Source organism: Musa acuminata, chromosome BXJ1-5 (assembly GCF_036884655.1).
Source record: "Musa acuminata AAA Group cultivar baxijiao chromosome BXJ1-5, Cavendish_Baxijiao_AAA, whole genome shotgun sequence".
NCBI lineage: Eukaryota > Viridiplantae > Streptophyta > Magnoliopsida > Zingiberales > Musaceae > Musa > Musa acuminata.
The window spans coordinates 20,475,161-20,502,500 of record NC_088331.1 but is presented as its reverse complement, the minus strand read 5'-3'; the positions used below and the strand labels follow the sequence as shown (position 1 = coordinate 20,502,500).

Below are 27,340 nucleotides of genomic sequence, written 5' to 3'. Positions count from 1 at the left end.
TAATTTTTACTATGAGTCAGTGTCTACTTTGCGTAGACATTAAGGGCATGTTTTTTCATGTATCATTATCTCCATATTTATATGCTTGTGTATTTCTTTTCATCGAAATTTGTCTCTTTTACAGCGTAAGAATATTACGCTTAAATATGCGATAGTTTATTGTAGCTTAGCTGCGGCGATTAAGTGAGTAGAATGATGGCTCATCGTTGTGTTCTTGGGATGGGGAGATTCTGATATCATTCTAGGACGGTCACGGAAAGGTAATTTGTGCCGTTATTGGGATCCTAAGCATATGTTGGTGTCTCATGCATAGGGAACTTCTTGCCTGAGAAACATATTGCAGAAAAATTGGCCTTTTTTGGTCCTTTTTCTAGTTCTTGTAAAGTTGTTAAAACGTTCACTTGAGTCTACTTTTGATGTAGAGTTAATTCAGTCCAGCATTTTACTTACTGGCAGAGCCTTACGTCAAGGGGTGAATTAATATTATAAGTTAAGGAGTTCATACTACAAAACTGTAATTTTGATTTTTTTTGGAATTCTATTCTTTGTCAGGTGGCTGGTTTTGAAATCTTTTCATTGCCTCTGAAAAAGAAAGAAATAAATGCTTCTAGATTTCTCACTGTTAGTTTGATTCATTCTCATACACTGGTGTATTCTGCTTACGGTTGTGGTTGCTTATATTATCCTGAAAATTGGCTTGTAGAGGCTAATTTTATTGCTTTTTATGATTTTTCGTGCAAGAAATATGCATAGTAGGTTGCAAGATGGTAGTGTATGAATTAGATCAAGCAGGGGATTTGACTCTAGATTTGAGTTTCATTTTGATTTTCCATTTAGGTGATTTTAAAGTTCTCATCTAGAAAGTCCAGATTTAGTGAATCTTGGATCTATACTAGCCTAGTCAGAAGCCTTATTATTAAGGTTTACTTTAGGTTATCTTTTAATTGGTTGTTAGTTTCTTTCTATAGAAAACTATATTGAAAATCCTTTGGTAATCGATGTTTAGTTCTTTGTTGAATTAGACTATAACTTTTAATTTATTTTTTCATATAAATTTTTAGTCCTTTATACATAATTATTCTGTTATCAAAGAACATACTTAAATGTAAACTCTTCCAAGATGCATTGTTTTGCATCACTATCACGTAAAGTATACGTAAAAAGTTAAAAGCGTGTATAGTTAGATGTTGTTCATAAATATGCTTCATTTGTATGCAAAGAACACAAATGAATAGAATAAAGGTGAAGGGGAGAGAGGTGGGGGAGTGGGAGGTTACGAGTTATATAACAAGAGAAAATGAAGTTTGGAAGTTCTATTTCCAGTCTTTTGAAGAAGATGGGATTAACAATAAATTTTCCATCGGGATTCCATCTGTGTATTAGATACAAAATAATGACTCTTGTTGCTATTCAAATGATGGGATGTGGACTGCTACACTGGATGTAATTTCTCTCTAGATCATTCCATCTATTACGTAACATGAGTGGTTGGTCAAAACTCAGTTTTCCTCAATAGGATAGCATATTTGTTGTTTGAGGGTGCGATTAGGAAACAATTGCATTTTTCATGTGCATTTATAGAAAAGGGTCTAAGGGAATACGTAGTTTTTGGAATGCTTTGAATGTTTGGTAAATAATAGATGAAAAATATACTTTTAATATTTATTCAAAAGTGAATATATATATATATATATATTTATATTTAAATTAATAAGTAAATAAATAAAAGAATTTAAGCTTACAAAATTTCATATGGCCTAGATATATAATAAATAAAAAATATAATCTCACTAAATCATGTCATCACATTAAGATACATCGCTCATTAAGCTGGTGGCTATTTGATCATGCAAATTAGCCATGTCATAATATACATTGTCATTAGAGCTTGTGAGAGAATGAGTAAATTGAGAGAACAGGAGAGGAAATGAAGTTAGGGTTTTTATTATACAGTGGTAATCTTGTGATTTTGGAGTATGTCATAGGGTACTTAGAGAAATTAAAAAAAATCATCAGCATCCCAGAAATGTTGAAATGCCAATGCTACCCTAAGGTAGCATTAGTTTTTGAGCATTTGTAATGGACCATCCAGGCTAAATTCGAATTGGAAAAAAATTACCAAACACCAAATCACATTTAGAATGAGCACTGGGGCCTCAAGGCACATTTCGAATGTGTTTCCAAATGCATCATGAATGGCTGAACAATCCTTATATCTCTTAACATCCAATAACAACGTGTATATGACAACAGAAGTTCCTTTCTATTGTAATTAGTCTCCTAGATAATCCTAGAAGAATCAATACAAGACTTGGGGATCTTTATGGCATTCTGACTTTGTTGGTAAATTTTGATGGCTTCTAGTGCAAAATGATTTCTCCTTTTCAACCATACATATTGTTTTTTTTCAAGAATGTGGGGAGTTTTATTCTTGAAGAAATTAGAAATCATGATCATAATTACCATCTAATAGTCGAGTTGGTAACTCTTTCAGCAAATGTTGCATTTTGAGAGATGCTGCCGAACTTCCCACTATCAGATGGAGTATATGTAAGATGCTGATGGTGTTGTAGGTGTACCTCAGCAAATTTTGTTGAAAGAATGCAACATCAATTATATTTCTTTCATGATCTCATTATTAAAAAGATAATGAATATCTTTAATTGTTTGCTAATTGATAAATGATTTACTAAAATATTGGCAGCCATAATTAGCAACCAGTTGCTAAAGACTTGACAGTTTTTACAAGATATCGCCATGGGATCCATCATTAGGTAATACCATTTTGGGTGTTATATATAAATTCATCCTAAGGATTGAGTTTGGGTGAGGGAATTTGATATCTGTAGTGGTTCTCATCCCTGCCAGTAAGTAAATATATGTCATGTTAAGTTTGTCTCCTGGATCTGTCAGATCAGGTTAAAAATTTCATGAGATCTTCCATGCACCTGGATGTAAATGGTCTTACTAAGCCACATATGTTTTACTTAATCAGGAATGCTGTAGGAAGTAATCTGATCTGTATTTACTCTTTTTGTAGGTTTACCTGCATGAAATGAGAGTTAAAAACTTTTTTATTGTTGAACTCTATAGCATTGTTCAAAAGATTATATCCGATTTGGATTGGACAAAATGAATTGGATTATATTGGTGGCACCAAGATCGGGATTGCCAGGAAAAAAATTTACAAGTAAAATATAGAAAATCATGAAAATATCAAAATAAAGAGTCATTTTATTATATTTAAAAAACCATGTATTTTAAAACGTATGAAACTAAAATATTAAACATGAAGATATATTAAATAATAATGAACAACAGTGGAAATATGTTCATTATAAAATGGCTCTGATTTGTTTGGTGGAAGTAAGTACATAAATTATATCATACCATGATAATTCCTGTAGTAAATAATTATTATACATGTTATCCACCTGAAACTTTGAAAGGTAATGTGATACATTTTTCATCCTAGTTTTACTCCAGTCATAATGCCTATCATGCAAAAGGCTTATAAATCAAAATTTTCATTTGAAGATTGCAACATGGAATTTCAGATTAATTGTAAATTTCACTCTTATCAATCTTAGCATCCTAATGTTGAATTAAAATCTATGCTGTATTCTTTACTTTATTTTGTCTATATTCTTTCCTCTATGCCTTGCACACTTTGGTGGATGAACATTACAGTAATTGTAGTCAACAACAAATAACATAGTTGTAGTAAATTACAAATTTGATAATAACAGTATTTTTTTCCTCTGTTTCACAATCGTAGTTATTGGATTTTCTTTTATCTCTCTATCTCTTCTTTTAAACTAATTCGAATTGATTTTTAACTAAGATTGAGAAATTGTCCAAAACATGATCAGCCTTGGACAAAATTATAGATTGGGTGGGATGGTACTATGTTTTCTTGGACTATAAATTCTGCTCTGATTCTAGCAACTCATCTCTAATGATGATTCCCCTTTATTGAACCAGGAATCTGTAGTTGGACAGAAATGGTTAATAATGTTAGTATATGTGCTGAGAATCTTGCACTGCAGGTTATAGAAAAGATGGACCTGTGGTATTTTTAATGTCCAATGGCTTCTCTTTGGTAGATTTGAGCAGTAAGTATCCCTATCAGTGGTTTAGGCTCATGGAGGTGCAGATGGTCAAGAATACTAAGATCTGACAATTACATTAACATAATGAATGACATCTATGTAACTGTGCAATCTACACAATCTACTAATGGTACACGATTTAATTTTGGGAGCAAATCCTTAGTTTCTTCTCAATGCCTGTTTGATGTCTTTATCTATATGTGGTCTCTTTCATCAAATACTTCCTGATGTATGGGCTTCCTGATCTAGTTGAGTGTATATTTTATGGAGAGTTACTTTGGAAATCATAATATGCTCTGAAAAAATATTTAGCATAGTTGGATTGTTTAGCTGCTTCCTACCACTAGACTGGTAAAAATGACATGTTTTATTGCTTAATACTATATTTTTATCTAATTTTTACTTCTGTAAATCATATGTTTATATATTGCTGGTGTCATATTGCTCAGATGAATTCAAATATTATCATCTTGCTGCCTTTCACTTTATTTTTTAAGTTTCAGATATCAGAGATCAATTCTTTCATGCGTTTTTGCAGCCAGATGAGCCCATAGTTGAGGAGGATGATGATGATGATGATGATGAGGATGATGATGACAAGGATGATGATGTTGAAGGTAAATCTGATATTTTTGCTTAATTCTGTTCCTTGTATCTTGAATGAATAAATTCAGAAACCTATTGGACAGGTATGAAGCATCTTAATTAAGTTGTTTTGTAATTTTCACAATGAGTAGTTTGTATTTGTGACTGTGGCTGGTTATTATATATAAATATGCTATATATCAACCAATCAATATTGACAAAAGCTGTCACAATGAGTATGCATTTTGACAATACTGGCAAAATGCTTGACCTAGTGATACAAATCCGAAGTGAAACCTTATGTTTGTAGCTGCAACTCTGTTTGCCGCCGCTGCCTTCATTCGTCGCCCTTCCCTTCCTCAGCCACCAGTTACTCTTCTCAGTTCTCTTTTTAGAACCATTTAGCATTGGTTATAATTGTTTAGCACCATACTGATTCACTCTTTAGAACTCTTCAGCACTGGTTTGAATCGCTTAACACCATATTGATCCACTTGTTTAGGACTCGTTAGAAACCTGTTTAGCATAGGTCTCCATCAGTGGAAACTATATTCTGACATTTTTATTTTTATGATCATATTTATCAATTACAATATTTTCTTTTAAAATTTAATATTCTGGAGCTTCTCGCTTCTCTCGGGCAGATGCCTAGGTGAGTATCTTAGGTGTCTTGGGACCTTGGCACATTTTAAAAACACTGCCTCAAACTGTACATTCTTCCATCTTCAGCCTCCATTTCCATGATGGTCCTTACCGTCAAGGCATTCATAGCAAAGGTTAAGCTGATTTCTTTCTTGTTTGGCTTCTCCTTCTTAGTTCCTTATTTGAATGTCTCCCTTCCCTTCTCTTTTCTCTTTCATATTGTTTTGGTTGGATAGCCAGAATTCAAGTCTAAATTGACTTTTTTACTTTCGAGCAATCGTGGTTGATTATCACCCACTTATAGATGCCTGATTTCTTATGCATATTGCACTCAATCGGCCTTGTTCCAGGTTAGCCTATTCCAATCTGCATTGCTCGAGTTTGAAACTTTTCTTTGATTAAGATATAATTGTCCTTTAAGAGGGTGGGCCTTAGTAGAACGGTAAGGTTCCTTTGCGACCTGGGAGACTAAGGCTTGAGTCATGAAAAGAGCCTCTTTAAATATTTAAAGTTGTGATCGTGTACATTGATCCTCTCCGGACCTCGTATTGGTGGAAGACTCATCCACTAGATACACCCTTTCTTTGTCCTTCTTGTAAGTCTTATCCTCTAGTTACAAGAATAATAGGTGAAAATATCTTGTTTCTGATTTCGATGCTTTTCAATATGAAGCTGACCATGTTGTATAATCTTCATCCGGTTCCCCTTAATTTGCTATTTCATTTTTTGAAAAATAAACGCAGGACAAACAGGAGATGCTGCTGGAAGGTCCAAGCAAAGCAGAAGCGAGAAAAAGAGCCGTAAGGCCATGCTGAAGCTCGGGATGAAGCCGATTCCTGGTGTCAGTCGAGTAACTGTGAAGAAGAGCAAGAATGTAAGTTGTGATGGGCTTTATTGTTGCTACTCACACTATTTTTGTAGACAATTGTGATTATATGTAGTTTCTGTTGTTTTCTTTCAGATATTATTTGTTATATCGAAGCCAGATGTTTTCAAAAGTCCAACCTCAGACACTTACGTTATATTTGGAGAGGCAAAGATAGAGGATCTGAGCTCACAACTGCAGACTCAGGCTGCAGAACAGTTCAAGGCTCCTGATCTAAGCCACGTGATCTCAAAGCCTGAGACATCTGCAATGGCTCAGGATGATGAAGAAGTTGACGAGACGGGGGTTGAACCCAAGGACATCGAACTGGTCATGACCCAGGCTGGGGTTTCAAGGTCCAAGGCAGTCAAGGCACTCAAAGCTGCAGATGGTGACATTGTCACTGCAATCATGGAGCTTACTAATTAAAGCTTTGGATTTGAGTTTGTCTACAACCTTTTGTTATCTTTCTTGTCTTCTCGAGGATATAACAGCTGAATGTTATTTGATCGTCAAGAGTTTTCAACTGTTTGTTGTATAAGTAGGGTGAACTGTTATCTGTGCTCAAGTAGGTCTGCTGGTGGTTCTCGCTCATTTGAGGCAAGCTGTGATGTGATCTTGTGATCATGAAGATCTGATAACTTGTGAGATGAGTCATTATACTATGCTTAAGAGATCAGCTTTAGTGTATGCAACATACCATAGAAAAAGTAGCATGGGCTGGCAATAAACTGATAGGCAAAGAGCAGGATTTCAAGTTTTGATGTTTAACTGACGATTCGAGTACAGTTCACCCTACAAAGCTCAGTAGCAGCCCAAACATTTTTCATAACTTAGAGATGGAACTTCATATTTATTTGCGAAAGCTTTGTGATCATTTTCACTAGGTTCTGAAAGCAAATAGTAGCACCCTAAGGGTGTTTTGTATGTGGTAATTATGATTGTTTAAATCAAGGACTTTGGAGATCATAATAATGGTCAGCTGATGGGTGTGAAACTCTGAGAGACCATTTTGCTTGTGGCGTTGTGCTTATAGATTTGATCGAATGACTAGTGTATTATATTTGATCAATGATCTTTCATCAAATAGTCGGGTGTCGTGATCTGCATAATTTTATTGATACTTGTTATTTCCACTTTTAATTAGGATAATAGGACAATTTGCATGAAATAAGTGGTATAATAGTTTTGTTTGTTAGATTGGAAATTTTGTGTCGTCAATCCAACTGATACTTGACGGAATTTTGAGGATGACTTTTTCTCACTCAATTTTGTTAATCAAGTTGATTATGAAGCTTCCAAATACTGATCGGAGTGGGACGGGTATAATATTATCACATTATGATCTAACTTGAGATGGAAGTGATGAAATCTGACCATTCTCTGACTGTGGTCGATGATGCCAATCTGTCCTTGGATGACTTTCCCTACGATCTCAAACAGCGACGAATTGATGATTAAATTCCTCGATATGATGAGATTGATTCGATTTGTCCCATTTTTCTAATGCTTTTATTTCCGATAGACGAACATAAAATGCTTGCTTCATGAGATGATGGAGATCTTTAATCCAGAGACAATTTCTCTTGATGATAATAAAAAAGAATATATATATATATATATATATATATATATATATATATATATATATATATATATTGTTTCCTATATATGGGTGTTAACAAATTTCAGTAGTGATTTTCATTAATAGAATAGATAAAATGTAAAACTTAGTTGATTGAATCATCATCCGATAACCCTTAATCACGTTTATGTTGTTGAATGACGTTTCCAATTGAGAAACTTTAATAATAAATGAATATATATATATATATATATATATATATATATATATATATATATACAGCATTACATTTTCTAATGCCAAGGTGGTCAACTCACTATTTTTGAAATCTTCCCTATAATTATGTGGAAACGTTAGAGAAAATTCCCATCCCTTGGCGTTAGGAATAGCTCCTTACATCAAACTCCCTTGCCACAATCCAAAACCCATAGATCTAGAAGCCTAAAACACCACCCCGCCCTTCTTTTCACCGTTTCCTTCCAAATTATCCGGAGAAAACACGATCAGTATAATAAAAATGTTAAAAAAAAAAAAAAAAAACTAAATCGCGTCGCCGCCTTCGAAGCGAAGCCAAGAAGACGTGGTTTTGAACCCCACCACCGATCGACACTTCTTCTATTCCGCCCCACGCCAACCTCGTCTCCTCCGGCGATCTCGTTGGCCGGATTCCGCCGATGCCCGCTACGGCTGTCGCCGGAATCTAATTAGGCGTTCCCCCGTCGACGTCTTGGTGAGATCCCCGCGCGCGCTCTCTCCCCCCCTTCCTTAGCCTGCTTCCCTGCCCCCAAGCCTCCCGGTTCTGCTTTCATGGATCGGATTAACCTAGGGCATGGGAACGCCGGGCCTAGGAGCTCCCTTGGTGAAGCTTTTGATGGTGGATTTGCTTCCCCTGCCCCTTTTTTCCCTTCTCCCTACCTTCCCTCGGTTTCGGCCCCCGGGAAGCCGTCAACAGCCGCGGGGCTATCCAGACCCCGGCTTGTGAAGTCGAGGAAGCAATTCGCATCGCCTCGGGTGAGGGCGGCTGTGATCACCGATGCGGAGGATGGATCCGGGTTCAACCCATTCCGCTCAAGCATGGGGGTCACACCATCGGGCGCTCCGGAACGAAATGAGGGTGGTGGATTGCAGGGGCTTCATGAGAAGCTCCACGAATGCAAGCCATTTGATCCAAAAGCCGGTGAAAAGGTGTCTGGGAATACGAAATCGGGTAGTTTCGACTCTGTGAAGCATGAGATTCATACTGGTGCTTCTGTCTTCGAGAGTGGTGAGGAGAAATTCTCCGGCACAGGACGGAGCACCGGAGAAGATTCCATGAAGCTAGAGTTTGCTGGATATGAGTCAAAACCAGCTATGTCGAATTTAGGATATGGGAGCACGGTAGATTGTGCATATCATTTTGGGCGTGATGATGCTGGTGTTTTTGTGTCTGGAAGTGCCATGAAGGAAAATGCTATTTCTGGTCAAAACTTGCCTGAGGATTTGTGTGTACCAAGTTTGGATAATTTTGTGTCAGTAGAATCCGGAAGCTCTGGGTTTGCCTTTGGTCGTGTCTCCTTATCGAATTTGAGTATGGAAAACATTGGGTCTCAGAATAAGGCAAGCAATTTGGGTGTGTTTCCATTTGGGTGTGATGTGAAGAGAAGTACAAAGTCTCACGAGATTTCAACAGCAGGTACCAGTTATCCAGAGTTGGGCGGCTTTGAGTTCGGAAAGTCTGAAAGTGTTCCATTTGTTTCTGAGTTAACCGATGATTCGACAAACACTGGTTCTGATAAAATATCTGGGAATCCATCCACCTTCAAAGATGAGCGATGTGTGGATTCTGTTTCCAGTTTGTATGCAAGTGTAAGTGGTCTGAACAAAAGTGATACGTTGAGTTGGAACAAGCCACAGAGCTCAGGGGTGCCAAGCATGGGTAGTTTTTTACCTGCAAAGCCTGAAAATGCTTTTGTCTTTGGTGCAAATTCGGGGAATTCAGATTCAAGAAATAGTGTCTCTATGAGTAATACAGGTACGTTTACTGATGAAAGAAGTGGGAGTTCTGATGCATATGATACTGGGGTTCAGAGAAGTTCTAATTCAAGTAAGAAGTCATTTAATGTTTCTGATGAAGTTTTATTCTCGGGTCTCCATGGAGAAATGACAAAACTGAATTTGCATAACTCTGGTGATGAAGATGCTTCTAAAGGGAGAAAACAAGCTTATGAGAGGGCAAAGGATAATGTTGGTAATTCTTTTCTGTTTGGTGGCAATATGACCACTCTAAGTTCCTTGGGTGGCTGTGATGTGAACACATTGTCGGAGGAGATGAAGAAGGCGACTATTGGGAGTACGATGCCATCACACAATGTTAGGAATGGAAGTCTGGATAACCCAGAAGGTTTCTTTGTCTTCGGGTCCAATATGAAGAAAAGCTTCACTTCATCTCAGACATCAACCATGTCTGAGAAGAGCTTTCCATCAAAGATTATAAATGTCATGCAAAAGCTGAACATTGAGGACTTCGAGGATGATGGTAACTTTAGTAGAAGCAAAGATGCTGATTGCCAGTTTAAGGTAATTGTCATGGCAAATGATCCTGATAAAGTTCTATATACAGGAGACACAAATGTGTCTGCTTCTTTTGATGGTAATGCAGTTAAGACATTATATAATGACATCAAAATGTTGAACATAAGGGACAAAACAGGAAATTCAGATGCCAATGCAGAAAGAACTAGGAATGTGTTCCCAAATGCATCTGCTTCTTCTAAACATACTTTCGTGGTGAGCAACCAGGAGAAAAGTTCAATTGGAGATGATTTTCGATCATCTAAAGTAGATAGTGACTTTAGGTCCAGGGAATATGCTGAACCTACTTTTCATCGGTCATCATCTGGCCATGACCCCCGGTCTGTTGAGATTGGCTTCAATTTCACAAGCATGCAAGAAGAAGTTGGAATGTCACACATGGAATTTAGAAGCCCAAAATCTGTTGCTCCTGGTTTATCGAAGGAGAGTTTGTTTACTGGACCACGTTCAAATATGACATTCGGTGGAAGAAAGGTAGAATCTAAAGGTACAAAAACAAAGAAAAGAAATGGTAAACCAAAGCACTCCATTCCATTGCAGCAGACCTTTGCTCAAACATTTGTCTCCGTGGAAAAAGTTTTGGAAGGTAAGGATCCAGAATCTCTTGATGGTTACTCACCGATGGATTATTCTCCTTATCAGGAGAATTTAGTTGCTGATCAAACTTCAAGAGAAGCTTCAATACCGTCAAATGAGTCCATCCATATTGCCTCACCTAGTGCATCAATTGCGACGGAAAATCCAATTCCTGTATATGAAAGTGAATTTCTTGTTTCTGCAACAGAACACTTATATATTGCTGAAGATGATTTAACACATGAAAAACCAAATCATAATAATTCCAGATGTCATGATGAAAGTGAATATCTTGTTTCTGCCACACAGCGTTTGGATATTAATGAAGATGATTTAACACATGGAGAAAGAGATCATAATGATTCTAGAGATCATGTTGATGAGGAATTTGGTCTCGAATGTTCAGATGATGGACAAAGATGTGAACCTGATGGGAAAACGGTTGTTTCCAAATCTGAATATGAGGATCTTGCTTGTGGAAGTAGCAGCACTTTAATGGAAACAGAAACTCACCTTTTTGGTTCAGAGATCGTCACACAAGCTGGTGAGAATGGTACAAGCTTAACTTCGGCTTCTAGCTTAGCAGGTTTTGGTGGTTCAAACTTTGCTTTTGGTGCAATATCTTTTGCTCAAGATCCATTATCAGTGTCAAAGCGACAACTTCGACGGAAAAGTAGGACAAAAGTTGGTCAGGAGATGCTTAATCCTAGTTTAAATGCTGATGTTCCTTTTGTTTCCCCTTTTGTGAATATGCTTCCAGCTACCTGCAGTTCTGTACGTCCAGATCCTGCAGGAGACCTAAAATCCATACAATCTGGTCCACAGAATGTAGTTGATACTAGAGTTGAAACTGGTACGAAACCAGAGGTCTTGAGGGATCCAGTTACCACTGATTCTGAAATAGTTGCAGAGCAAGAAGCCTGTGAGAGATGGCGTCTCAGGTACTTGAGAATATGACTTTCCACCATTTGTGGACTCCCATGAACAATTTTATATAGCTCCTGGTTTACGAGAATGGTTGCAGAATTCATATTCCTTATTTCTACCTCTAGTAAAAATTTTGATTAATTATATTGTGGATTAGAGACACATTGTCTGCATTAATTAAATTGCAATTCAGTAGTCACCTCTGGGACTTATTGCTGATGATTTTATGTACATTAGGGGCAATCAAGCTTATGCAAAAGGACTACTGCTTAAAGCTGAGGAGTATTATACGCAGGGGGTGAACTCTGTCTCTCGGAAGGAAATTTCTCTAAGCTACAATCGAGCATTGATGTTGTGCTACAGCAACCGTGCAGCTGCACGGATGTCTCTTGGAAGAATGAGAGAAGCCCTTAATGACTGTATGCTGGCTGCTGCAATTGATTCCCACTTTCTAAGGGTTCAAGTCAGGGCTGCAAAGTAAGGTTTCCTTGGTTCTCTTAATCCATTTCTGCCTTATCTTTTTTCATTAGGTTCATAGCTGAAATTATTCTTTTTGTTTTTTGGACTTATACATCTTTATTGCACTCAATAATTGTTGAGACATTATTTCTCAACTCATCTGAATGTTGATATAGTAAAATTATGAGTCACATCATGCAAAGGTGACAATAAGTTAATGGTAAAGAAAAGTATTAAGCTGTATTGTCAAACTTTTTTCCTTTCACAGTTTTCTTTATATAATGAAATTGACAATAAAATGTCTACATTTAAATTGTTGACTTGGAATATACATATAGACAGTGAAGAATAAATAGGAAAAGACATTTGAACGTTAAAATGAACAAAGAAAAGATTCACATTTTTTAATAAAATTAATGTCAAATACCTTTTTCCTCTTCAATTTCTATTTAGATTAAAAGATGAGAAACAAGTATTTAGATTTCAGAGCTAATTGTTAGGTTAAAGCTTTTCCATAATGTCAAACACTTCTCCTTTCCAATTTCTATCTTCATTGTTAAGCTGAAAAGCAAGTATTTAGATTTCAGAGTTTATTGTTTTGTTTTGTTGAAGTTATTGCATTGATGCCGTGGCAAGAAAATTTGTCATCATCAGTTCACAAAGGTTGCTGCATCTTTATTTTTGTTTCAAATATTTTTCTAAGTTGTATCTCTCTGGGTTGGATTGTAACTTATTCTCTTGACATGGGTTGGGCCAAGACCAATCAAGGTTTGCCATACCACAATGTATTGCTTGGTACTAGCGGTATAGGAGATCGGTACGGGTGGTACACATCGGTTTGTCGGTATGTCCCACTATATGTCGGTACATCGGGATGGTTCAATATGTATTATACCAATAGCCGATTGGTATACCGGTATAAAATAGTAAGACGAACCATGGGACCAATGCTTCTGTAAGGCTTATTTGTGCTGGCAGGTTGGAAATGTTAGTTTCAAAAAGTTTTTAGAAGTGCTACTTTTGGACCCATTGACTCTGTACTACTCTCCAAAAATATTATGTTCTTTTTCTTAATGTTGCAGCACCTAATTTAGGCATTTCTTTTATGTCTTATCAAACACCTTTGAACAACTTCTGGTTTTAGGCAATATCATAATGTATCATCTGGAATATTTTAATATAAAATAACAATGTTTTGTTTCATATGGCATATGACAAAATATTTTAATTCTTGAATTGTTCATCCTCATAAACCGTGCCTTATAGTTCAGCTACACCATATATCCATCATTTTGGTAGCCATCATGTTGTTGCTACTTCCTAATCTTTCTAGCCTTCCGTTTTGGTGGCATCTCAATGTTTCATCTAGCCATAGTGGTGCACTATAGGATCAACTTGTTAGGGATTTTCAAAATGAGAATTTAGATTTTGTACTAACTAATAATGATATTTGTTAAATTAATGAGAATTTGATTAGCATATATTCTAAGGTCACTGTAGTGAGAAACTTTAGTTGAACAAGTGAGACAATAAAGCACCAATAACAAGCCATAATCTCCCAACAACAAGAGAGGACCCTAAAGAGCAAGGATTGAAATATCGTACTGTACCGGAGTTTCGATGTTCGGTACGGTACGGTACGATACTATATATCGAGCGGTATATCGTTCGGTATATATATATATATATATATATATATATATATATATAATTCGGTGACGTCGCCTTGTTTATATATATATATAAATTAATAAATATATATTTATGTATAAAAATATTATATATATATATAAGATTATATATATATATTTATAAAAGATGATGTCACCTTTTATAAATAAATAAATAAATAATATATATATATATATATATGTATTCCGTCCCGTCCGATAAGGGCGGTCCGTGTATCGATCGGCTGACGGACCGGTATGTACCGCCTGATACGGGCGGTATTATTCGAAACTGCATACCTTACTAAAGAGTGTAACTAATACAAGAATATTAAGAAGGGTCCAGTCCCAAAAGCTCTAGTTGTTTTTGGCTTTTCCATTTAAGAGTAGAATGGAGTGGAAAAAAAGGATCATTTGCAGAATATGGATAGCTGAGTGGAGAGATTCACCAACTCTGCAAGGTTGATGGTGGATCTTCCAAATAAAGGTAAATTGTTTAGAGCAATAAGACTAGCTATAGGATGTAATCCTTGGTGTCACCTTAGGGTTGCTCCTTAGCAACCTTGTTATCCAGTGTTGCAATGAGGCGTCTATGGTTGGAGTCATGTAATTTCAGGGGTAGGGCTGGTTACATTGACTGTCCATTGACCTTGCATTGGTGATGTTGTTTGTTGGATTGACCTTGTTAACAAAATAGAGAGACTTTATCAAAACTAGATGATGAGCAAATAAGATTAGTTGCATGTGTTAAGTGAGAAGTTGTTTATGGTTACTCAACATTGCCTTGACCTTGCCATAAATTAAAATTGTACTTGATCGTATAACATTTAATTAGACTGTCCATTCTTTGCTCTCTCAATATTAAACACATGCTTTCTTACTCAACATTGGTGTGGCTTGCCATGTATTGAAATCCCGCATGCTTGAATGTCCATTTTCTTATGGGACACCCCATCTTTTGCCCTTTAAATTATATGGTTTCTGTAGAATCCTGATGTATACTTAATTCTACCATATAAAAGGACAACAAGCTCAATCCGTGGTTTGACAATTTAGTAAATTACTAAGAGATCCTGAAAGAAAAATCTTCTCCTTGTTTGGTATCTGGCCACTACATAGAATCCCACTATAAACAACAACTGAACTCTCCAAATCCAAGTTAATAATAGCAAAATAAACCACGTAACAAGTATTATGTTCATATAAGGACTCTTAGACAAATTATATTCAGAGTTAGCCCCTACAATATTAACTGAAAATAGTGATGAAAATCAATCAGAAGATCATCGAGAAATAGAAAAAGTCTATTTCTTGACCTTGCCTTGTCTTGAAGAGATTTGTTCCAAGTGGGTTTGAGCACCTCAAAGGGAAGTTTTTGTATTGGAATTAGATATCATCTAACTTTAATAGTAGTCTTGACTGAGCTACGTTATCATCATGGAAACTGAACAAATTTTTTAATTAGCTACTTTAGTCAAAATGATTTAAAAATTGTGCAGCATGTGGTGAGTTAAGATTTGTTGGTAGGATCAACCCTTTTGAGTAGTCCACATAAAGTTTTGGTCAAGCCATTGTTGTGGTGAAAGGTCCTTGGCTAGAGTTGGCTTAGGTGGGACACTATCAAGGGTAAATTAGGGTCTAGTTGGTCTCTAACTACTTCCCCCTATATTCATCCCGTTCCTATGTTCATCGCTTATCTTCGAAACGTTGTTGTGTGCTTTTGTGTGGTAGAGATATCACAGTTTCAACTTTTGGTTGATGTTCAGAGAATCACTAATTTCGTTTGTGTATTTCGCACAATGTTGTTGTCTTAGTCAATTTTGTTGATTTGAGCTTGGAGATAAATCTAAGGTTTGAATTGAACGATATTGAGATGTATACTTCAGTATCCCATTTTGTCTGTTTTTGCACTCTGTTTTGCTGTATGATAGTTGAGACTCTCTTAGAGACCTGATCTTCCCCTGATACAGTTGCCATCTTGCACTGGGCGAAATTGATGAAGCTATGAAGTATTTTAAGAAATGCTTACTATCAGAGCGTGACGGAAATTTGGACCAGAAAATATTAATAGAGGCTTCTGATGGCCTTCAGAAAGCTCAGGTAGCACTGAACCTACTACTGCTGATCTTTCAACATTTGATGTTCTGCAGCACAATTGATTTATGAAAGACTTCTTGTTTACATGCAAAACGACTTGCATGTTCCAAGAGGGATTATTACATAAGAACCAAGCAACCTGGCGTATCAGAGAAGATTTACTTGTGCTTGTAATTATCTTTTGGTATTAAGTGCTAAAGTTTCAATATAGTAGCAATTTCTTAAGATATGGATTATGAACAATTCCTTTTCTGTCAGTTGAATTGTTATGACAAAACTTGAGTGAATGAGGTAATGTAAGTTTTACAAATGGTTTTATTGGATTAGAAATCCTATTTACCAATTTTGAATTTTACACATATATTGGATATTGTCATAATGAAAGATTCCAGTGCATTTCTCGGTCATGGATTATCTGTTTCAGACCATCATATTCATCTATACTTTAAATCCAGATTTTTATCATCCTGTGTATCTAAAAAGGTTGCTTTGTTAGATTGAAAATATCTAACTTGACATTGGTATTTTCATGTCATCAACATTTGAGATCCATCTGACAAGCTTTAGAACATCAAAATTGGTGTTGGACCATTACATTTATAGCATGTGTCTAAAATTTATGTTTCCTTCCACCTGCTTAAACAGCATAAGCCAAATTCTTTATGGAATGTTTATGAATTGTAACAAATACAGTGACAGATGCCTCATTTTGTGTCTGAAAAATATATCACAAAGTTAAAGAAGTACATTGGATATTAAAAAAAACTTGTTTCTTGTCTTGTTGAGTAATCCCAGATGTATTTGAACCAAAACACTAATAATGATTAATTTGCTTTAGTAATACCATTTTGAATGAAAAATTACCTTCTGTTTTTGTTATGGTTTGTTTTTTACAAGTTATTATTGATTTCACATAACTAAGTATTAAATAATTCATCTAGGATATATTATTTGTTTGATTTGTCATGCTATTTATATCTGCTTTATGTTCCCTTGTCTTTTTGGCATATATGTGACTGACATGTATTTCTCATGTAACAGCAAGTGGCAGGTTACGTGGTTCAGTGTGAGGAACTTTTACTGAAAAGAACATCTAATGAAGTGGCAAAGGCCTTGCATATGATCTCTGATTCTCTATCTATATGTACACATTCAGAAAAATTGATGGAAATGAAAGCAGAAGCTCTTCTATTGGTTAGTTCTAATATTTCTCAATGAAGTAGCTGTCATTAAGACCATGAATTTTCAAATTCCTTTTTTTTTTCCGGGTGTTATGGGAAGCAGTAAACTAATTTATATTGTCCCAGGTATATCTCATAGAATAATATATCTGATCTAATAATGCTGTTCTTCAACCTGACAGCTTCGGAGGTATGAAGAAGTAATACAATTTTGTGAGCAGACTATGGAACATGCTGAAAGAAATGTTTTGTCTGGAACCAATGTACAGTTGAGCAAAGTTGATAATTTTGAAGATATTCAAGTTATTTCTGTGAGGCTTTGGCGTTGGTGCCGTATTTCGGAGTCTAACTTCTATCTAGGAAGACTCAAGGAAGCACTTGATTTGCTAAAGAAACAAGATAAAATGAAAAATATAGTGGAAAAGTACTATTTAGATCTTATCTCTGTACTCCATTAATCATTTCTGATAGTAGCATATATTTCTTCAAATCATGTTTTTAATTTTCATTAATATTACCTAGGAATAGCAGTGGGCCTTCAGGATCTTCAACATCATTGTTTGTTACAGTTCGTGAACTCTTGCGCCTAAAAGTAAGTCTGCTCATTTTCTTTTTATATGAGTCTTTTCATTGTATCTTATTTAGCAAAATTACTAATAATAATGTTTATATTTAAGAACTTATGAACATTGTGATTATAATTCTATGTTTAGTTGGTGTTGAGAATCAGTAGACAATTTTATAAATGCAAGTTCAGTTAAAGTGTAAGTCTGTTGACTTTGTCCAAATGGAGATGCGATTCCAAAACCACCATGACAGTGACTTGATTGGATCCTGGGCTTGTTGTTTGCCTTTTCAAATGATCAAAATATTTGTGTACTGAAGGCTTGAAATGTGGCTTGTTTTTAGAGGGGTTGTGCTGCTAATTTAGCCTCTCTGTGTGTTTTTTCATGTGTAGGTAATTAGATGACACTAGTTTTGGATGCTTCTTTGCATGATGATATCAGGAAGTTATATATTAATAAATTCCTTCAAATACAATTACATGAAGAGTTTTGACATCAACAAATGCTTTTTTTAAATTCCATTGCAGGCTGCTGGGAATGAAGCTTTTAAAGAAGGAAGACATGTGGATGCTATAGAACATTACAGTGCGGCTTTAGCATGCAGTACTGAATCACGTCCTTTTGCAGCAATATGCTTCTGTAATCGTGCTGCTGCATATCAAGCTATGGGCCAAATTGCTGATGCCATTGCAGACTGCAGTCTAGCAATAGCTCTTGATCCTAGCTACCTGAAGGTTGGTCAAGGTTTTGCTGACATCTTAATTGTTATTTCAATTTCACTTGCCATCTCTATTCTCTCATTTCTCTGGTTATGATTTGAAGCCTGCTGATATTGACTCATTGACTTACACATGATGCTCCAACATATATCATAATACTGTATCATATTGTGTAAAACGGGATGATGCAATACTATTTTGTGGCATTGCAACGGGAAGTTGAACTTGCTTGTCGTGTGTCCTTTTTATTCACATATTATCATCATCCCACTTAAGATTTTTTTCTTTGTTTTTAATCTCCATTGTATTATAAGTTCTTTATGGGGGATTTGTACCCATTTCTTTCATTTGAATTGCCATTTTATTATTTATTTTTGATGTTGTACTTGGGTGTTGCAACTATGCATCTGGTAATGTACTAATTGAGTTTAGATAAAGATGGAATGGGAAGATATTCTTTTCACTAAGATGCAAGCAAAATCTGATTAGCCCAGCTTCAAGTTCAGGTTTGAGTTTAAGGTTATTTAGATTAGCAATTCATGCTGTGATGTTCTGTGAGCTGAGTGCATCCCCACTGAGTTAAATGGTGCTACCGTGTTGCCTTAGGATTCGCTGTCGAGCCAAAACAAAAGATTCAACAATAGCCATGATCATTTTCATTTTTGTACTTAAGCACTGGTGACAAAAACCCAGCAAAGAAAGTATAAAAATTCTAAGAGCACTGTCATAAATAGGAAAGCTCAGAGGAAAATATAGATGAAGAAAAACAATGTTATCCACTAGGTTTAGACTGAGGATTTACTTGTTATATGGCCAATTCCGGTTGACAGCCGATTCAGTATGTGCTATTAGCATAATAGTCTATGCTGTGTTGATGCAAGTACTCCGGCAGCACAAAATTACGAGGAGAAAGGGAGGAAACATTCAACATGGGGACTTAGCTCTGGCTTGAAGGACGGGCAATCTGTATTGACAGAAATGTCAAAATTGCATTTGTAAGTCCATTGTGACATGGTTAGCTAGATACACCGGAGTATCAGTATGCCGATGTTCTGCAAGACAAATGCTTGTTCCTTAAAGACATGGTTACATACAAGGACTCAAATCTCGGCCAGTACCAATTTTAGCAACTATTCAAACTAGTATGAGACTGTTTCTAAGGTGGATACCAACCCATACCATGTGTTAATACTGAAAAATAATACATATAGAACATCAACATGTAACGATCTCAATTCAGACTGTACAGTACTTGAAGCTTTGGTTACATGTACTGATTTGTAATTTTCATTGTTGTATTATAGGCAATTTCTAGAAGGGCCACCTTACATGAGATGATCAGAGACTATGGACAAGCATCTAATGACCTCCATAAGCTCATATCTCTTCTGGAAAAGCAACCCAAAGATAACGACAATCAAGATGGAGCTTTGGAAAGATCAATCAGTAATAATGGTGATCTATCTCAAGCCCGCTTGCGACTTTCTACTGTGGAGGAGGAGTCCAGAAAAGAAATTCCTCTGGATATGTACATGATATTGTGAGTTTTTCGTCAACTTCAGTTTGTGTTGTCTAAGCTGAATTATATTGGTCTGCAGAAAGCAATTTTTTTATTCTATGAAGGCGTTCTTTATTATTTTAGTTTTAATTTCAATTATAGGTGTGAATTCTCCACCATGTTCACCTTTAAGATTCTCACATTAGGGTAGACCCAACTGAAGTTGTATTAATGGTTGCTTTTATAACTGTTGTAAGCCAGTTATGTGCTGGTCTGTATGGTGGTGACTACTGCCCAGTTCCGGCAACTCCAATAAACCATTAAGATCTTGATTGACACAATGACCTAAAGAATGTGGGTGGCCAACTTTAAAATTATTTCTTGGGATAGCATCTTCTATACTAGTTTTAAAAAATATTGTGATGTTTTGCAAGATTTGTTAATTTGTCCTTTATCGATAGAGATTATTCTTTGATTAAGAAAACTTTTTTTTCCACTCCATTTGACTTAAGATTTAATTGCTGGAGACAAACTGAAAAGTATTGACAGTTGCTCTTGTATGTTGACCTAGTTTTGGGATATTTTATCAGACTAATTTACTGCTTCAGTTGGTTAAATATTTCCTTATAGTTCAAGAATATAAATAAGTTGCATCAGGTTTAGATTTCTGTACCAAAAGAAAAATAAAAGTTTGATTTTAATCTTACATGTACCAGAAATTTAGTTTTTCTTGAATGAACATTTCCTTTTATTTTTAATCTTATCTAAGGCTCAGTTGCTTTTTTTCTGGATCATTTATTTGTAGCTCTAAAACATGGCTATACTCTATGCCTGTTGTTTTGGCATCTTAACCTGTAAATTTCTGTTGAAATTGTCCTTATAATTGATTATTGGTATATACAGGGGAATTGAACCATCGAGCTCTGCAGCAGATGTAAAGAAGGCATACAGGAAAGCTGCATTGAGACACCATCCTGACAAGGTATTGCCACTGGATAATTTTAGAAAAGTTGATGTTTTCAATTTTTTCACTGCAACTTGTTGCTGCAGGCTGGTCAGCTCTTAGCTAGGAGTGAGAACCTTGACAATGGCGTTTGGAGAGAAATGGCTGAAGAAGTTCACAGACATGCTGATAGATTGTTCAAGATGATAGGAGAGGCATATTCTGTACTCTCAGACCCCAGCAAGGTATTTACCAGATTTTAGTAAATAGGTGCCTAGCACCCTTATGATGTTTGTGGTGAAATGTCCGAAGGAGAGACAATAATCTATTCTTTTCAAGAGACAAAGAAGTGAAAAGTAATGAAGTGATTGGGTTACAACCTATTTTCATGTGACATGATGGTGAACAATAGCTCGGTGATTTAAAAAGCACTAGGCATCAAAAGGCGCTAAGACCCCAAGATGTTCAAGGTGCTAAGCGCTCGCCCGAGCGAAGCAAGACGCTATGAAATATTAAAATATAAAAAAATCTAATACAATTGATAAATAGAGATTAGTAGTGTTAAAATCTAAGTAGGGACTAGTATATGATAACAGTAGTTAACAATCTACTGTTAACAGTATTTAATCTACTGTCGATAGTAGTTAGAGGGGAGAAAAGAGTCATTGACGGTGGAAAGTGGGAAAGGAGAGGGCGACGGTGACGGAGGAACTTTCGAACGATGGCAACAACGACAGAGGAAGCTACAAACGATAGCAGCAATGGCGGAGGAAGCTTCGGATGACAGTAGCGGCTGAAGAATCTGCAGACAACAGTAGTAGCTTCGGATGATGGTGACAGCGATAGTAATGAGATAGTAATGACAGCAGAAGCTGCGGACAGCTTCTGTTGTGAGTAGAGGAAGCTTCAGATGTGTCCACCAGTGGCGGAGGAAGCTGCGGTCCTCTCCCTCGACGGTGGGAGGAGCTACTCACGGAAGCAGTAACGACGGAGGGAACTACGCATGAAAGCTACATCTTCGGATTTGTTTGTCGACGGCAGAGGAAGCATCGGTCCAGTGTGTTGGCGATAGAGGCAGCGATAGAGGCGCGACAAAGGCAGAGATTGTGCTAGGGTTGCTTGTGGTCGCGTGGGGGGGAAGGGGGTGGGTTTTGCAAGTAAATTAACTTTATGTAGCTTAGTTGGTTCAATTGAACTGACTAGCTATTGTTCAACTGAATCGTAGGCGCTAGGGTTGCATGGTTTTCGCCGAGCGCTTGCTCGAGATGCCTGACACTGGGGTTCAGGCAAGCGCCCTGGTGGCGCTCCACTAAAGCGTGCTGCTTGGTGAATCTGTGTGAGAGAGAGAGTGAGTAGAGACTGTTTATGTTAGCATTTACTCTATAACTGGCTTAAATGAAAAGCTTATAGTTGGTGTTTAATACAATATGCAAGCTTTTATAAGAAATAAGTGTTTGCTATCGGAAAATGTTAAGAGATGGTATACTATGGATAAGCTTTAAGTAGCAAACTATCACAAGAGATTTTCTTTCAGTTTGATTACTACATAGGAGTTCCATCTATACTTTATTCAAATGTAATGAACATACTACAACCCTGGCTTGTTATGTTGTGGCAACCATCATTCAATTTGTGAATCAGATAATCTACGGCTAACAAGAATGTCTTTAATGTAAGCATTCACAAGAGATGTTCGTGACACCCATGTGCATATGTGTGAATAATTAGTAGGTTGATATTGATAGGTATTGCTGTGAAATGATGTTGGCACTAAAACTTTTACCAACTTGGCTGCTTAGTTTCTTATGTCAAGTCAGGCTAAATCATTAATAGTAATTTTAGGTATTGATGTTACATGTTGATTGAATACTTACAAGGCCTAAAGAAGCACTAAACTATTTTTTACTTGAATTATTAAAGAAAATGAATAGATTCTCCAAAATAATGAACTGATTTTCATTTTGTACATTTCAGGAGCAAATTCGTACACTGAAGACATCCTAAATGATAGCTTCAAAATTGATGTTGTAATTGTTGTTCATGTTTATCCAGTCATGATGTTGCATATCGTAATGTCTGTGCTGAAAATGCTGCAATTTTATGCAATTAGGTCCTTGTCATTGTATGATACTAATTATTTTTTAGCTTAGGACGTGAGAACAGCCATTAATGATGTGCATGTTACTGTAGTTATTATCCAATATATAGTGAAGACTTAGTAGAGTGGATTTAACTGTCCATCTAAAATTCAAGACCCTAATTAGAGTGGAAGAAGAAGATTTCATTCCTACAAGTAATGTCTTAGTTTTTATGCTTTTGATTTTTGTGACATTTCTGTCACATGACAACTTATTATTGTAATTGAACTATTAAGATGTTGCATAATGTCACTTCATACATTAAATTTCTGATATTTCTGGTGGAACTGAACTTGGCATTAGAGACCAGCAAGGACTCCAGTGAAGTCCTTGTTTTCAGTTCAGATTCCTTGTTGGGCTTTAGATTTCTTTAATTGGCACATGGAAGTTCTCTTTGACTATAAGAATTCTCATTTATCATTTATGATCCTCTTGAAGAATGAACTATGAGGTGTGTTGTGTATACGTTGAAGTCACAATACTGGGACTACCATTTCAGTTGAGTTTCATGAAAAATTTCTTCCTGATAACAAATTTTGGAACTCTATGACCAAACAATCGAGGAAGCATCTTGATGTAGGAAAGAGATGATATATTGAGCGAGTTTATTCGTTTAATTGGACTAATTTTTCTCTTTCCTTTGTAAAACATCATGTATCCATGAAAACTTTTATTTAATCTTAAGTCAGAAATCAAATAAAGTCTGTAAATCTGATAAATTTTTGACATTTTCCTTTTTTCTAACTGAAATTACTTGTGCAAAAAAGCGGTTCAAGTGGTTTAATCAGTAATGCCACTAGTGCAGAAAATTTCATAAAGTTATGTTTCAGTTTCATGGTGTAGAACATGCCAATAGCGTGTTGACAAAGTTAATGGTGAGCAACACAGGTGGCAAGGGTTTCATGTTGGCACATGCTCTTTACCGAGGCCACCTTTGATTTCACTACACCTTTGATACAGCACAAAGTCTCCTGCCAGTTTGCATATAGAATCCATGATCACTAGGTCGTGATTAGATGTCAATGTGCAAATATGGAGATTTTTATTGGTTTTTAAATTATTTTCTGAGAAGACACTTTATATAAATGATTTCTTTTGTTTATGAATTGTTCCATTTCCGATAACTATTATGCTTTCGTTTTTTCATATGAAGTTTGTTTTGGTGGCTTACTGAACTAGGATCTCATAGACTTGGGAAGGTTTAATGTTATTCTGGCCTGACAAATGAAACTTGTTCTTGAACTCATATAACCTTGTTCCAACATTGTTCGTGATTTGTAAACACTTCATTCAATTATACTATTAACAGCGAGATCATAAGCATTGTGCTATTTTCTACAATTTGGGCTTATACAATTGCATTCATGTTTGGTTGCAATTTTGAATATGTTGTCTGAGATTAGAAATGCTTTGACTTTAGATTTACTTAAAGTTGAGGTACTTTAGATTATTTTCACTTGCACTTGTATTTTCTCCCTAGAAGCATAAAAAAGAGGCTCTCCAATACAGGATTTGGGGAGGGTCAGTATACACCAGTTTACCCCTTGAAATAAAGAGGTTATGAATTTTGAACTTTGGTCAAAATTCATGAACTGCGTACCAACTGAATGATCAGGTTTTGGGGAGGGTCAGTATACACCAGTTTACCCCTTACCATGACACCTAGCTTGTACGAGTAAAAAGGTAGTATTATTATTTAGTAGAACTGGGTGTAACTAAAGTTGCAAGTAGCTGAGAAGGCTTACTAAATCATATGGAAGATTGTACAACTGCATGCGCTTTTCTAGGAGAATGTGAAAAAGCTAAGGGCTAGTGGCTCAATTGGCAAGACGTTAAGTTAAAACTAATTATAAAGTAAGATTAAGAGAATATCTTGGGTTGATTGAATTAGAATTTGTTTCAAGGAAAAATCTGCATAAATTAACTGATAACAAATTAACAACTATGCTATGTGATTTGATTCTAGAATGTGATCAGGTAAAAAAGGAGTTAACAGGATGAACTGTGAACTGAGAAATGACTAAATGACAGTATTTATGAATTGGAATTTTATTTATTAAGAGATAGGGTGCATTAGATAAAGGCATTGCCAAATATCTTATTTGTCTCATTTTTCTTGTGTTACTTGGCCTACATGAAAATTAATTAGACACTTTTCATTGAGTAAATTTGGGGATGAGAGTACTTCTAGTCAGAGTAAGATATTGGTGGGATCAGAATTAGGATAGACTATTTGTGAAGCAATCAGAATACCTAATATTTATTGACAGGGTAAGCTTGGAGTCAATTATTAGACAACTTAAATAGCAGACTTTTTAGGTTGTGACATTGATTTTTAGTGTGAGTTTATTATGTTTCTCTATCCAATTTGATCAAGAATCTCAGGTCATGATAATGTAATGTAAGGCCACTAGTAGTTTATTTAAATTATTGTTAAAGGTCAATGACAATTTGCTGTGGAAACTGCAAACAAGACAACTCTTTTCGACACAGTAGTGTTGTTTTTCTCTCTCATGTGCGTGGATCTCCAAATAGTTGGAAAATTATGACTCCTCGTCGTTGTCAATGTCGTTCTGTTTTTACTAAGGTAGTTTTACTGACTACACAGGTTCTATGATTTAGCTGCTCATATAGTTGATTGTTTTTTACTCTTTGCTTTGAGTTCAAAGTGCTTAAGAATTTTGATCAACACAAGTACCCATTTAGTGAATAATAAAAGCTAAAATGTTAGTTCAGTGTTCATAGTTAATAAGATGATATCAGTTGGTATCGGACCATACATTCCAATACCAGTCCTTTGTTGTATCAGTGATCATTCAGTTGGTACGCAGCTCATGAATTAATTATTGAAACTTGGGTGAGATCTGTAGGCCGAGATTGTTAAACAAATGATGAATATTTGATTGCATGCTTTAGGACAAACTGAAGTTGTACCCGTCCGTGATCCATGTCAAATTGTTGGAAGGAATGTACTAATACGATCTGTGACCAAGTTTACTGAACTTTCTTTTGTTATACACGAGAGTGGATGCTTGTGTGTGTGCACATCAATTGTTTTGCTTTGGCTGTTTCTGGAAATTGGTTACTAAGTTTGTCAGACTTGCTGAGCAATTGACTTTTCATGCTCATTAATTGGGCTCCAAATAATGTCTTTATATTTATTTGCAGCGCTTACAATATGATGCTGAGGAGGAAATGAGAACTGCCTTGAAAAGGGGCTATGCCACTAGCAGTACACCAAAAGCCCCAGCTGATAATTGTGTCAGTCAGTTTGACAAAAACATGAACAGGCGTCAGTGGCAGACATATAGAAGCTCACATCACAGATGGTCAGAATCTTCACAATCAAAGCGGTAATTTGATGGAAGACTTGGGTCGTATGTGAAAGTTTTACTCCATTAATTAAAGTTGAAATCAGTGCTGAAATCTCAAAAGAGCTAATTTAGTGATATATGTGGAGGGAATTCATTTATTAAAGTTCACATCAGTGCTGGGAGCAAGTCACAGAGATGGAGTCTGTGGATGGTTGGATGCACTGAAAATGACCTGGTTGCATCCCCAAATGGAAAAGGGCACAAGTACAGTTTTTAGCATGACCTACTGAAAAATTATCATCAAACTCATGTTGCTAATATAGAGGTGACTGACCAAAGAAGCAGCTTGTTTTATTGAAGATGTCGATCATCATGTCAGTCTTTTGCAAGCTGGTTGCTCTGGATTATTGTTTTGCATCTCTTTAGTATGGGGAAGATGAATGGCGTGTCTGTGAGCTCATTGTTGTTCTCACTCCTTTATCCATGTGATGATGTTTGTAACAGCGAGTAGCAGCAACTTAATTGTCCCTGAGAGTGTTCAGTGTTTTCACACCCCATATGGGAAGTGTGAACAATGACTAGCAAAATGTGTTTCATCGGGTGTATGAAATTTTGTTAACCTTATCCAGGCGTGTTTGTGTTGTATCATGAAAGAAATAAAGGAAGCCGTGAGTGGGTTTTAAGGAACTGTTGTTTGAACAACTTTTGCTCCCTGATGAAGGGATTTCTTTTAAGTTCAAACACGGGTGAGATCTTTTTTGTGTTGTCAACCGTGAGTAGTGCTATTCTCTAAATTTTAGTTGTTAAAATATTTTAATAGGATTATTTTACTTTCCAAGTAATAGCTATCATCTAGTAATGGTCGTTGATGAACGCATATATATAAGTTTAT

The 27,340-nt window shown here is 36.0% G+C and overlaps 2 protein-coding genes across 3 annotated transcripts in view; both read left to right on the top strand.

The window, feature by feature from the left end:
• Positions 1-6,798, top strand: part of LOC103985265 (nascent polypeptide-associated complex subunit alpha-like protein 1) — a 7,067-nt gene extending 269 nt beyond the window's left edge. Inside the window, exons 2-4 of the mRNA XM_009402915.3 lie at positions 4,651-4,729; positions 6,083-6,213; positions 6,301-6,798. Of these exons, the coding sequence (XP_009401190.2) occupies positions 4,651-4,729; positions 6,083-6,213; positions 6,301-6,633 (543 nt within the window). The 3' untranslated portion in view covers positions 6,634-6,798. The remainder of the gene's footprint in view (positions 1-4,650; positions 4,730-6,082; positions 6,214-6,300) is intronic.
• Positions 6,799-8,329: 1,531 nt separating this feature from the next.
• On the top strand, positions 8,330-27,135 carry LOC135674051 (uncharacterized). 2 transcript variants are annotated; one of them, XM_065183479.1, is made up of 11 exons: positions 8,330-11,877; positions 12,101-12,340; positions 15,963-16,092; positions 17,131-17,283; positions 17,453-17,694; positions 17,799-17,862; positions 18,364-18,570; positions 19,860-20,095; positions 20,957-21,035; positions 21,104-21,241; positions 26,303-27,135. In XM_065183479.1, the coding sequence occupies exons 1-11, from the start codon at positions 8,597-8,599 to the stop codon at positions 26,489-26,491; spliced, it is 4,959 nt and encodes a 1,652-aa protein (XP_065039551.1). In that variant the 5' UTR covers positions 8,330-8,596; the 3' UTR covers positions 26,492-27,135. The 2 variants fall into 2 exon arrangements, with proteins under 2 accessions (XP_065039551.1, XP_065039550.1); XM_065183478.1 differs by having other exon boundaries at positions 17,793-17,862.
• The last annotated feature ends 205 nt before the right edge of the window (positions 27,136-27,340 follow it).